A 13,244-nucleotide genomic window follows, 5' to 3' on the forward strand; every position below is an offset into this window, starting at 1 on the left:
TTTTTAGTAAATAGAGATTTGAAGGGATTGGAAACAAGCTTAGAGGCTATCTTAAAGATCTAATAATTCCCATAATTCCATGGTTGTGAGAGATATATTTCTTTATTTTTCTTACATCACTTTGATATCAATAAAAAAAAACTTTTATAATTATTTTATTGAACCAATACACCCCCAAAAGGCTGGAATGATGTGTGTACAGTAAACTCATAATGCAGTACAAAGCAGTAAGTATTTGCCAACATTTTTTATATTAAGAAAAGCTATTTCCAATCATGCAGAAGATATACTTAGCAAATTGTTTTAGTGAACACCAGTTGTTTATAGCTTCTTCCTTTATTACATTCCCTTTTTTTCAAATAAAATGCCAGATATATACAGTGGTGTGTAATACTAACCATAGAAATGGCCCTTCCCTCTTCTAAAGTTATTACAAGTTTAAAATTAAAAAAAATGTTTTATTATATATCTTAAGTTTTAATGTTAAATTAATACCAATTCTTAAAATAAGAAAAAAAAAATCTTTAAAAAATTTTGGTCATTTTTTTTTCTATTTCACACTTTCAATGAAGTCCAGTTGGGAATCGGTGCCTACGAGGGCGCCATTATCCTTATGATTGTTAGACAGGCTTTTATCCAACAACCAGGCCTAGGCCCCACCTGCTATAAGTGGCTGAGAACAGCACTGACCATGGGAGGGTTACCTCATACTCCTATACTGTAACCGCCACTGTTCCGTGTAGGGACCGCCACTCCAGCTAATGGGACACTGATGACACCCCCCTTTGTTGAACGGCATGGCGGACTTTTTGGACTGGGGTGCGGGCTGTTTGTTCCATCCCTACCCCAAGCGAGATAAAAAAAAAAAAAAGCTCACCCAGGGAATCCCGCAAGGGCTACTCATACTTAGCCTATCTAGTTACACTACAAGACATTTCCACGGAGGCGCCACACTGAGGCGACGGGTAGCTGGAATCCTCCATCTATTTGACACCAATAGTTGGCACAGGTCTTTATCAAGAATAAGACTGCTTTAATGATTCTTATTGAAAAAGTGTTGTTATTACAAATACTTCTTTTCAATTAAAAACAACAGCTTGCCACAAGAGAACAACACAAAACACAAAGAAGTTCCTTAAGACACAGATGTTTTGATCTTTTTCACAAGGCTTCATAACTTATCATAAACAAGTTATGTTATACAGCCAAAAAAAAGGATTATCTTAAGAAATGTCATTGTTTTAGTAAATTTTCTGGAGTGTGCTATTTTTTCTGGAGTTGGTTCTGTAGTAGGACATTTCTAGCAGTATGAATTTTCTGTTTAACATTTACCTTGGATGTTAGATTAGCATTAAGATTGGTTGTATTGGACAGAGTTTCCACAAACACTTCAATAGATCTTCTTGTAGCACTAGCTGCTGTCTTGGTGAATTCTCTGTTATATAATAAAATAATATTTTATTCAAACATGTCTCTCAAATTTGCAAACAACTCTATAGAATTGTCATGTTACAACTTAGGGTCATTTCAATGGTGCAATCTATTAAATATCAAATTTTTAGTATAAGCTTTATAAAATATTATTATTATTATTATATTCTTATAAAATATTATTTAAGATAGAATTTAAAGTCTTTTATTGTTTCTCATTCTTCTTTTAAGTAGTAAAATCATTACAAGAGAAATGTGGGAGGGATTCTTCCATTTATAGTAAAGAAACACAATGAGAAAGCTAATACAGAAATTCAAACTTGAAAAGAATAGGCCTATCTTGTCAAATAAATCTTCACTTAGATTCAGGGTTAATACATAAAGTTCCCCTTTCAGACCTTGCACTCTATAAGGCAGATGATGTAAAACTCATCAGTTACTTTGGAAGACGGATAATCAAGGTTTCATGTGACCAGCATTATGACCAACCACCTTTACTTTCCCCAAATTATGTCAGAACTCCATTAGAGTTGGGTAGACTCAGGGGCAACCTGAAATTCAAAATCTCAGTCTTCCCCCAGATTCAAACCTGGGACTCCATAGTTTGGAAGCCAAGTTCTTTACCACCCAGCCTTCATGCTCCAATTCAAGGTTAAATGTGCTTAAATTCATTTACACTCTACAACAAATTTCAACCACAAATGTAGGAATAAGTTAATGGACAACTAAAAAAAAAAATTTAAAAAAATTATCGTACAACCTAAATATATGTATTATAGGGTATATATATATTCATCTTAATGCAAGTTATTTGAAAGTTCTATTTATGTATACCAAGTTATACAAATTAGCAATACATTGATTAGGTTTAACCTTTGATGAAAACATTAGCTTGCAGATTAATTTCTTAAGAGTTGACTTACGGAACTCTATAAAAATTCACTGTTGCTCTAGTGATGAAATCGGTACAATTGGCAGACTTGCTGCAGGTAGGGCCCAGTTTACAGAGATCTTCCTTCTTGATTTGGAAAACCATGTTGTCACAGTTTGGCAGGTTAGCACACAGGGGACTAAAAAAAAGGTAACAAAAAATGTAACAGATTGTAAGAAAAAGAAACATATCTGGTAGAGTTAAAAATATAACTAGCAAAAAAAACAACCATCTACCTACTAGTATCGTAACATTTACAAGAGAAACATTTTGAAAATGTCTTGTACCTGTTTGGCTGCTGAGCTAGTAAATTAGCGAATATGGCTCTCCCACCTTTGCTTGACATTTCATCCTCCACCTGGCAGGAAGTTGATTTGTAGTCAAAAGTCACTTGTAGGTCAACATTGTTGGTATTTGTACCTGGGTTTATATTACATATACGTCATGGGGAGGACATACAAATCAAACATATTTTACTCAATAAAATACATTATCTAATGAAAACTCTATTTCTATTCCAAGATCACAAAATGACTTTAATATTCCTCCTATACTGAAAATGAACAACATACCGGTACATTTATTTTTAACTAAATACCAAACACTAGAATAGCACATTAGCAAAACAGTTTTATTTAATTTTGTTTTTTTTATCTCATTGTTTGTCTTTTAAACATTTTAATTTTTTTGAATTAAATAATAAAATGATGAAAAAGGGAAACTGAATTTCTGGATTTATTGTACAAGATTGAAATACAATTCACTATCCACTATTTCCTGATCTCCAGATACAAATAAAAGAAGGAAAGAAAATCAAAGCTTCATCGAAAATTACTTCCAAATCTACCATTTCACAATCCCTAGATGACAAATGACAGTCTTATTGAAAACAATCAATTGTTATGGAGTGTGTGTGTGTGTGTGTTTCTATGGCGAAGGTGGAAGAAGTTAGCCATAGGTTCTGAATGATGAAAGATAGGTGGCAATGTCCTCAGCTGTCTTAGTTAGAACAGACAACTTCAGAATGTGATACTGAATGTGAAGTGTTATTATACCATTTATATCCTTATTGAAGGCTACTACATTGATTTTCATCTCAAGTTGATTTTGCTTATATTCTAATAAAAGTTATTGTTAGTTTTGTTCACAAAAGAAGTGAGATCTTCAAGTTTTTCAAGTCTTTATTATTTAAGATAAATTAGACCTTCAGTATGGTCTAGTTGTCTACCAGCAGTTTGGGGCTACAAGTTAATGACTGTCAATAACATCAATACAAGTGTTGTAGCTATAGGAAACACATCTTTATAAGCTTTAATGTGAATTAGTTGTTGTTTTTTTTACCTTTAAGCACACAAAAATTGTTTGAACTGTTTTCATCTACACTACAGGGCTGACATGACTTCTTCAACCAGCTGTATCCTTGGCCACTTGTACAAATACCTACAAACATTCAACAGTTACAATTTTAATACAGTCATTTTCAATTCTGAGACAAAAATTCAATTCTATCTGAGACACATATTCAATTCTATCAGAGACACATATTCAATTCTCTCTGAGACACAAATTCAATTCTCTCTGAGACACATATTCATATATGTGATGTTCTCTATCAAAACATGTTTAAATTAAATACACTTAATAATTATTTTCATCAATTGATATGTTTACTGGAATCTGGTGTACAGAAGTTTGCTTGCTGAAGTTAATAAATTCCCAAACACTATAAGCTAGAATTAAAAGCTTTTCAGCTTTTAATTATTGAGTTGGTCATATATGTAAATTTTCACTCAATGTTATGTAGCGACCTTTTCTTTTAAAGAAATGTTAAAAATTAAATAAAATTTTTACTCATTAACTTTTATAAAGAGGGAGTGGTGGCTGAGTGGTTAAGTGCTTGGCTTCTGAACAGGGATCATGGGTTTGAATTTCAATGAAGACTGGGATTTTTAACTTTGGGATTTTTAGGGCGCCCTTGAGTCCACCCAACTCTAATGAGTACTTGAATTTAGTTGGGGAAAGTAAAGGCAGTTGGTTGTTGTGCTGGCCACATAACACTCTGCTAGTTAACCATTGACCAAAGAAACAGATGACCTTTACATCATCTGCCCAAGAGACTGGATGGTCTGAATGGGGAACTTTACCTTTATCTTGTATAAACATGAGGGGCAAAAACTGACAAAGAAAAATACAACTGGATAAAAGAAAATATTTAGTACAATTCTATATAAACAAGCTTACCACTAGGTGTAGTAGTAGGTGGTTGAGTTGTTCCTGTGGTAGTTGTAGGTGCTACAGTGGCTGAGATGATAAAAACATTTTATATTCACTTAGTTCTTATTAAATATATACTGTAAAATCTGTTTGATAGGTTACTAGGTTGTTGTTTTTAAGAAATAACAAGGCATAGTTTACACTTTGTAACTTCATTTAAAAATGTATGTAATTAATTATAGTGAAATACAATTACATCCTATACTCTAAAGCGAGCAATTCTTGTATATATATTTATATATATTTATATATATATATAAATTTTATTTCGAAAACGGCTCTAACGATTTTCTTTAAAATTTCAAGGTATGTACATATTAGTGAGAAAAAAATTCTCAACTCATTGGCCAAATCGGGAAAACTCGAGGTCGACCGTTATATCGGTTTGAAAATGCCTCATTATCGAAAAATTAATTTTGGCTAGAATGTTTTATGAATGAAAATTTTCCATGACGTGAACGGGAAGAAGGCTTCCTACGTAACTAGGCTTACTGCAGTACACTAAAATATTTCTTTGCAAACAAGAACAAGTTTTAAAGAATCAATAGACCTAATTAAACATTTGCACACCGTCTTATTGTAGATTGATCATTTGTGAAACTATATGTCGATGTATGATTAGTTATTGTGTCTTAAAGACTTTATAGATTGTTTACACTTTAATTGCATAGACCCGTAGGTAGCTTTTACTTTGTTATTATATTTCTGGTGAATTATTGCAATGGGTTCAAGCTTCGAAGTGTACTGTCCCATACCAAAACATAGGAAATGGTCATAACACAGCTTATCTATGCCTTACTTGCACACACTGAACGTGATAACCAGGGCCGGCCCTAACATTTGTGGGGTCCTATGCGAAATGTATTGCGCGCGGCCCAATCAGGGTAGGGATACGGATAATAAGTAAAAATGTAGATTTTGTATTAGAAAATAAATTCGTCTTTGCATTACATTTTTATTAAATGAAAGCTGACGATGCCGTTTTTTTTATCACACGTAGGATTGGCGTTTATCTTATTGATTGACACCCCAAAATGACAATTTTGTCTATTTTAAGGACATTTTTATGAGTTTCAGGAGAATTCCAGGAGCTCCTTGAAAACAAGGAGACCAGAAGAACCCTATTATAAGTTATAATGGTTCAATTTAATGATTTACACCTAGAATTAGCGCGGGGCTTATGAAAGTTCGTTCAAATCATGTTCCAGATTTTATGTTACAGAGATCACCCTATAAAACCTGCTCAACCCAAAGATCACCGCGCATAGACATCCCTTAACGTGATAGATAACTTCACATATCTGGGAAGCATAGTATCAAATGACGCATTGCTTTGAAGGGAGGTTGATATGTGATCAAGCCTCTAAGCGAGAATGTCGTGAAATTGAGACATGAGTACTTTATAGAAAGCAACTAAGACTTCTTAAACGCCTTTACCAAAGATATTTGCACTCCATCATAGACATACTGTGGCAAGACCACACTACAAAAAGCGATATTCTTGCGAAATAGCATGAACTTCTTACAGTCCAACAGTCACGCTGGGCAGGACACTTTTTTTTAATGAGCTGAAAGGTGGTCATCGTAACAGAAATGCTTACAATAAATTTGGATTACTAACGCGATGTTCCTTAAGTCTCTTAGAAAAAAATGCGCTATTTTACTTTGTTACAAGGTGCACGTTTTACCCTAAAACGTAGAGATTTTGCATCACTTGATGCTTCGTACTAAAGCCATAATGAATAAACTAATTGCAATATTAAATGTCAGAATGTAACCATTTTAGAAGTTACACTGCAAAGACTTTCTTCCAAGCCAATAATAACCCAATAGTTTTACGCAAAAGATGCATTGTAAAACGACACGACGTGAGTTGTGGTTTGTCTAGACGGTAGGAGGACTTTTCGTTATTACAAAAATATTCCCAAAATGACTTCGGGCATATATCGTTCCTTAACAAATTATTATTCCGAGCGAGGCTCGGTCACCTGGTACTTATTTAATTAACAATCTCAAGATGATCAAATAAGAATTTTTGGTTTAAATTATTGTAAATTTTGAACATTTTAGACACAAATATTATAAGATACTGTGCAGGGAAAGTACTTACTGGATGTTGTTATGTTTCTGAGGAGAATAAATAATGATGTGTGAAAAAAAAAACATGAAGAAAAAAATAAATTATTGTGAAACAACTTAAAAGACAAGATGGGTGTTACAAAACTTGGACTAGTTAATTATTATTATATCAACTAGTCCCAAGACATGGGGCTATAGTGAGTCAATAGTTTTCTTCCTCTTAATGACTCATTAATGTGAAAGAAACTGGTTTCAAGGTACCAATGGACTACTTTACCCAACATTACTAAACTACATGATAGGAGCTTAATTTGACTGTCAGATCTATATATATGATGGGCCCCTAGTCTTGGAAGCTGGGAGCTAAACCCATTTTACAACCCTGACATTGGCAGCATTTTAAGCCCATTTTTCTGCAGTATATGTTTCACTACTTAAACTTTTCAATGAACTAAACAGAGATTGTTGTTCTACTTACTGACAAATAAACTGGTTGCTTGAGTTCACACACTGTTGAAATGGTGCACACACATTGACCAATAGTGCACAAGCATCTGAGGAGAGAAGGTTGAGACCAAGTTTAAGATCTAAGTGAACTATTATTTACAAATAGAAACTTTTTTTTCCCCTTATATGCAAATAATATAGAAGATCTATGCTACTGATGTCGCAATCACAAACTGTTACAGAACTTTAGCTTTACAAATATCAGTCCATGTATTTAAGATTTAAATTTATTTTGAGGTAAAATAGAATAGACTAGATTCAAGTATCCCAATGAACAAGTTTGTAATATACAATTGATATCAATCTGGCAAAATAAATATGATCTAAATAAACAATAGAAAATCTCATTTTGTTATGCCTATAAGATTAACAATATTGTCAAATGATGGGAGAGAAAGTGTAATTGTTCATCTGCTGACAATAATTCAGAAAAAAAAATATTGCCAATAGCATTCTAATTTGGAATCTATTTTCAAAGATACATTTAGCTTCAAAATCTTTTTTGTAATTATGCAGGGAAACAGTTCTTTAAAATAAAAGTTTGAAATTATGGATAAACTTCAAATGAGCTATTTTTGATTTTTTTTTTGTTCAAGATTTTTTTTTGTTCAAGATATAAATACATAATGATTTACCAGTTAAAACAGCATAGGTCACATTTCCAATTTTAATTGAGCTACTGATACCATTGACTACTTTGACTACATCATTCTGAAGAGATTGTTGAGTTGTGTTGGTTGTATTGATCACTAGCTTGAAGTCAATAATAAGACTTCCTTGACTGAGAAAAAAAATTTGATGTAGCAGTAAAAAACAACAACTTTTTTTTAGTTTTTTTCAATAGCATGAAAGAATCAGACTAAAAGAATCTATGTCAAACAGTTAATGCGATTTATTCAAAATGGAAAGGAATGAAGAGGGACTTTAAATTTGAAATTTTGATTTACATTTAAACAAGAAAAATGTCTTAATATTATATATATCATGCAAAGTTATTTCCTTTGTTAGTGACGTCCTCGTATGTTTGGGTATTTTGTTTCAATTTTTTAAATTTGTAGTTTCTCATAAAGGGGTTTTGATGAACTTGATGATGACATTCTGTTTTAAAACTTAGACAAAATCAAAACAGCAAATGATAGTGACAACACTGACATGTAGTAAACAGAAGTGGTGGTCAGTAGACAATTCAGTGATTACAACACATGGTTGGTTACAAAGAAATTTAGGGGGTAGGACTTTGTAAGGAATGGCACAAAGAAATGGCTGCCTGGTTGTGCAGTATGCACACTGGAATATTGTTTGGTTGTCTTAATGGTCTGCTGCCATCCCCTGTCATCCTGCTGGAGGTCTGGACTAGGAAGTAGGTTCTTCAACTTTGTAGGAACATCCGAAACAAGTAAAATGTTTTATAAACATTTTTTACATTTTACTAAAATATGTTACAAAGGAGAGCTTAGTGTCTGTTGTGTGTGTGTGTGACTGAGAGAGATCACAAACAGGACAGCATCTCAATGAAATCTCTTGATTAACTCTTTCTCTCCTAACTGACGATACCAACATTGATTTGACCAGATTGCATTAAATAAATTTTTGTTTTATAAACTTTTATTTGTGTTATATGAAAAGAACATGCATTCTTCTATAATTATATACCTAATATAATATTTCCTGATTACATACACAAAAGTTATTGAACTTTAATCAAGAAAAATTAACAAGTCCATCGGAATGTGGAAAATAATTACGAAGAGAAAGAGTTAAGTATGCAAGTTTGACGGCAATGATGATCAACATGTGTTATCTTATTCTGATGTGCCTTTTTTCAGAAGCAAAATATTTTGTGCAAAGAACATACAGGGAAAGATTATAAGAAAGCATGATGCATCCTGTAGTTTGGATGAAAGCTGAACCATCATCTCTTTAGAATGGTGGGATATATTTCTGACTTCTTGTTCATTCCCCAAATTTGGGCTCTGTCAGCTGTTTTAGTTCCATCAATTAAGATGTTAGCTGAAATACAGTGTTGAGCACTTGCTTTGCTTCAAGTGTTTTGAGTTTGTTTGATAAAGATAACCTTTTCAGAACTATTGTAGCAATAAATGATGTCAAGATCATTTGTTTCTTTTGCCAACAGTTAATGAGGGTGTCATGTGGTCAGGACAATGACCAACCAACTTTACTTCCTCAATGTATGTCAGTTACCCATTAGAGTTGGGTGGACTCTGAGGTATCCGGAAGTTGTTACTCCTTAGTACAGCGGTTCTCAACCTTTTAAGCTTGGCGACCCCTTTTTATAATCTCCCACTATGCCACGGCCACCCTCACACACACAGCAATAGAAGAATAAACCAAAACAATCCTTATTTTCGATGGTCTTAGGCGACCCCTGGCAAATCGTCATTCGACCCCCAAAGGGGTCATGACCCACAGGTTGAGAACCCCTGCCTTAGTAGGCTACATCATACCCCAATGTTTGATATTGTTAACTACATAAAAAAGTAAAGTTCCCCTCTCAGACCTTGCAATTTATAAGGCAGATGATGTTTTAGGTCATCTGTTTCTTTGGCCAATGGTTAAAGAGCAAGTTTTTTTTGATATAAGAGACATTTAATTTCTCAGCTAAATGTTGCAAGCATAAACAAAAATTTAATCAGGTTTTTTCAATTAATAAGTGCCTTATGGGTCAAATTACTATGAAAGCTGACATAGAAAAATGTATATTTTATTAATGCCTTTGATACTGATCATTGACCTGTAAAAAGTGACCCAAATGCAAGAACTACATCAAATGTCAGTGAAGGCTTATTGATCATTTTAAAAGATTTAATTTAAACAAAGTAATTTCTAAGAGTTGAATAATTTACAATTTTTTTATAAATTGTACAATGTATTTACCTCATATTTGTCACAATAACGTCTAGCAATCCATACACTAAGGGGTAGCAGAAGTCGAAAATCTGTGTAAATAACAAATACATTTCAATTATCTCTATGAAAATCATTATAAAGAAAAAAACATTTCTTTAAATGCATTAGCTTCTTGTGTTAACTTTAGGTTTTCCCCTTAAATCCTGACTATAAATAGATACAAATACAAATAATGCATCTCAATCAGAATCTGAAATTGTAATCAAACTCACATCTTCTTCCACAGTATTGAACAAAAGCACATAACTTTCGCTGCTGGTGTTTTTCAAGTCAACACCTGATACATTCTTGTCGATTGCCAGTCTCATTGGAATTTCAACTATTACTGTAGAAAAAAAAGTAAGAGTTTAATTGTTTTTTTTTGTGTGTGCTTTTAACAAAAGATTCTCCAAAGAGACAGACATGTAGTTGAATAACTAAAACTGAAACTTGCTGAGAGGATTGCACAAAACAGAGAGGATTTGAGAAAATGTGCAGCTAAATACACCACAAAACTGATAAACTAGCTCTACAAATTCATACTATGTGTACTATTATGTTATATTAATAATAATAATCTTTATTATCTATGAGGAAATTTGTTTTATGATTGTGTATTACACAAAACAATACAAGATTAGAGTAAACATCTGTACATCTTTTGACTCCTGTTTTTTTTATATCATAATTTAAACCTAAATAAATCACTGGCCAATCAAGCACTCTATAATGAACCGCCACTCTTACAATTTACTAATAATTTTAGAGACAGATAATTTTAGACTGGCAGGTGCTTGTAACTTTTTAAAATAAATTTTCTAAGAATGAATGTTTCCAGTATCTAAAACTCACATTCAGTCTTACAATAAAATATACAAAATGATAGCAATAAAGTAGGGACAAACTACAAATAATAAAGAAAAAAAAACAACTCACAAATCTGTGCGGTTGTTGAAGGAACTGTAGTAGCTGCAATTGTGGTAAATATATATTTTCGTTAATGATTTGTACATAAATAATATGTTCAGCAACTACAAGCTTAGAATACTAAACATTTCTGGGTATACATTTCTAAAGGTTTAAAGGTAAGCAGAAATAAGACAAAATACACATTTTCCAGTTACCTATTGTTGTTGTAGTAAATGCTAAACAAATTATTTTTGTGTGGGTTTATTTGTCAGTTCAGATTTATGTTGTTATGTTCAGTAGAGGCATTTCATTTATATCAATAATAAGCAATTGTGGAGCATCAGCAAACATTGTTCAAGCCAGCAAAAGGTGATGAAGCCAAAATATTGGGATCATTTCAGGTGTGAAGGATCATCCATATTTCAAGATGTTTTATTAAGCAGATGTGCAGGACCAGCAGAATGTTCAGTCATGACAAGTAGATAAAGAAAAAAAAAAGATCACCATTAAAAAATGTGTTAACAAAATATCTACTTCTATGAAGTAAAATAAAATCAGATTAGACCCACCCAGTAGCATTACCAACTGGCTACTCAATAATCATTAATCATGGTTTTGGTTGGCTAACATAATATTATTCATTCTGTTATGCCAAAGGTGCCCAATACATTTCAGGAAACATAAACATATATTATGTATGAAATTAGAACAAATATGCATACCATTTGTAGTTGTCGCAGCTGAAGTTGATGTAGCTAATTAGGCCAATGACATGTTAAAAGTGACAGTTACAGAAAGCAAGCATTTTTTATTGTTGTTGTTGCACGCAGCAGTTCAAAGCATCAAGGGAAATAAATGTAGTAGACAATGACATGCAGAGATGTGGTGTGACCAATCACAAAATTGAATGTAGAAGTAGCACAAGCCATTAATAGCATTGCATCAGCAGCACCAAGTATTCAGTCCAGAGTTGAAGTATCAGAGCAGCAGCAATGATGAAGATCAATGAAGTATCAGAGCAGCACATTATTGAAAAAAAATTTGTTTTAAATATTTAGAAAAACAGACTATATATTACATGATTAATTAATTATTTTTTTTTTGTTAACTTGTATTCTTTATTTACCTGAAAAATATGTTATTGACAAAGAAACATATTTCTGAACATGTTAGAAAAATATTTTTGAAAGTCTAGAATTTATAATCTGGTTTAAATGTGACAGGACCATCATTACTTAAATACCAAGAGCACCCATAAAATTAAAATTTCTTTTGTCAACTTACCATTACTTTGTACTGTAGTTTGCCCTACTGAAACAAAAATTGTTATAATTAATTGTATGTTTTCACAGTTATTATTTTTTAAAAAATAAAGAAATATGCTTCATTCTGAAAATTAATATAATTTCTTGAAGAAAACTCTGGTAGCAAAAAAATGCATTCTTGAAGCACTCTTTAAGTTTTAGTGATTGGTTTATGATAAAGAGTTTCAAAATCTTTACTTCTGAACAATTATCATATTTGTTTATAAGCAGCAGTAAATAAACAATTTAACATTTCTACATTTAACATTCTAAAACATAAGTGGGTGATTGTTTTATGGAATTTATGCAACTGTATGATCACTACATGGTATTTCTACCATCAATTAAATAGATTGGAGGAAGCAAAAGAAAAAAAAAATAGTGAAAAACATCATGCAAGAATACCATTGTTTATGATCTACACAACAACATGTGATTGGGCAAGTCCTTGTGGAATTTCACTGTTGTGTTCTACTAGTGCAGAAAATACATGATGTCTGTATATAGCATTAGCATCCAGGACATATTAACAGGACATATTAACTTATAATACACAAAAACTATTAGAAAGTTTCAGAACATTCAGAAAGTAGCATTCATAAATTATATGTTGAATGTATCAAATGTTTTTACATTATATATATTAATATTTCATGGATGGGTCTATTTAGTCATATGAGAAGTTGCAAAATAAAAACAAGATAAAATGCCAAACAGATTTGTTGCACAAAACATTTATGCTAGAAACACTGCCCACTTTTATGGTATACGGATGTATGCAAAAGCGACATGAAGCTCTTCAAAATCCACACTAGCAGCTGGGAAAAAGTGGCACTGGATGGATCCGCATCGATCACAGATGCCATACATAACAGTAGTAGAAAGAAGGGTGAAAATGCAAC

The 13,244-nt window shown here is 32.4% G+C and overlaps 1 protein-coding gene across 50 annotated transcripts in view; it reads right to left on the minus strand.

Annotated features, from left to right (window-relative positions):
- Positions 1–13,244, minus strand: part of LOC106055044 (mucin-4-like) — a 104,219-nt gene that overhangs the window by 55,886 nt on the left and 35,089 nt on the right. For 34 of the 50 annotated variants that reach the window (XM_056004795.1, XM_056004824.1, XM_056004808.1 and 31 more), the window contains 14 exons: positions 12,323–12,349; positions 11,761–11,793; positions 11,254–11,274; positions 11,066–11,098; positions 10,363–10,475; positions 10,118–10,179; positions 7,858–8,003; positions 7,194–7,269; positions 6,747–6,763; positions 4,604–4,663; positions 3,704–3,802; positions 2,650–2,782; positions 2,355–2,501; positions 1,333–1,435 (listed from right to left, as the gene is read on the minus strand). In XM_056004795.1, coding sequence (XP_055860770.1) covers positions 1,333–1,435; positions 2,355–2,501; positions 2,650–2,782; positions 3,704–3,802; positions 4,604–4,663; positions 6,747–6,763; positions 7,194–7,269; positions 7,858–8,003; positions 10,118–10,179; positions 10,363–10,475; positions 11,066–11,098; positions 11,254–11,274; positions 11,761–11,793; positions 12,323–12,349 — 1,070 coding nt within the window. The remainder of the gene's footprint in view (positions 1–1,332; positions 1,436–2,354; positions 2,502–2,649; positions 2,783–3,703; positions 3,803–4,603; positions 4,664–6,746; positions 6,764–7,193; positions 7,270–7,857; positions 8,004–10,117; positions 10,180–10,362; positions 10,476–11,065; positions 11,099–11,253; positions 11,275–11,760; positions 11,794–12,322; positions 12,350–13,244) is intronic. The other 16 variants (XM_056004816.1, XM_056004809.1, XM_056004804.1 and 13 more) reach the window with 3 other exon arrangements.

The sequence above is a fragment of the Biomphalaria glabrata genome, chromosome 11, assembly GCF_947242115.1.
Source record: "Biomphalaria glabrata chromosome 11, xgBioGlab47.1, whole genome shotgun sequence".
NCBI classification, from domain to species: Eukaryota; Metazoa; Mollusca; class Gastropoda; family Planorbidae; genus Biomphalaria; species Biomphalaria glabrata.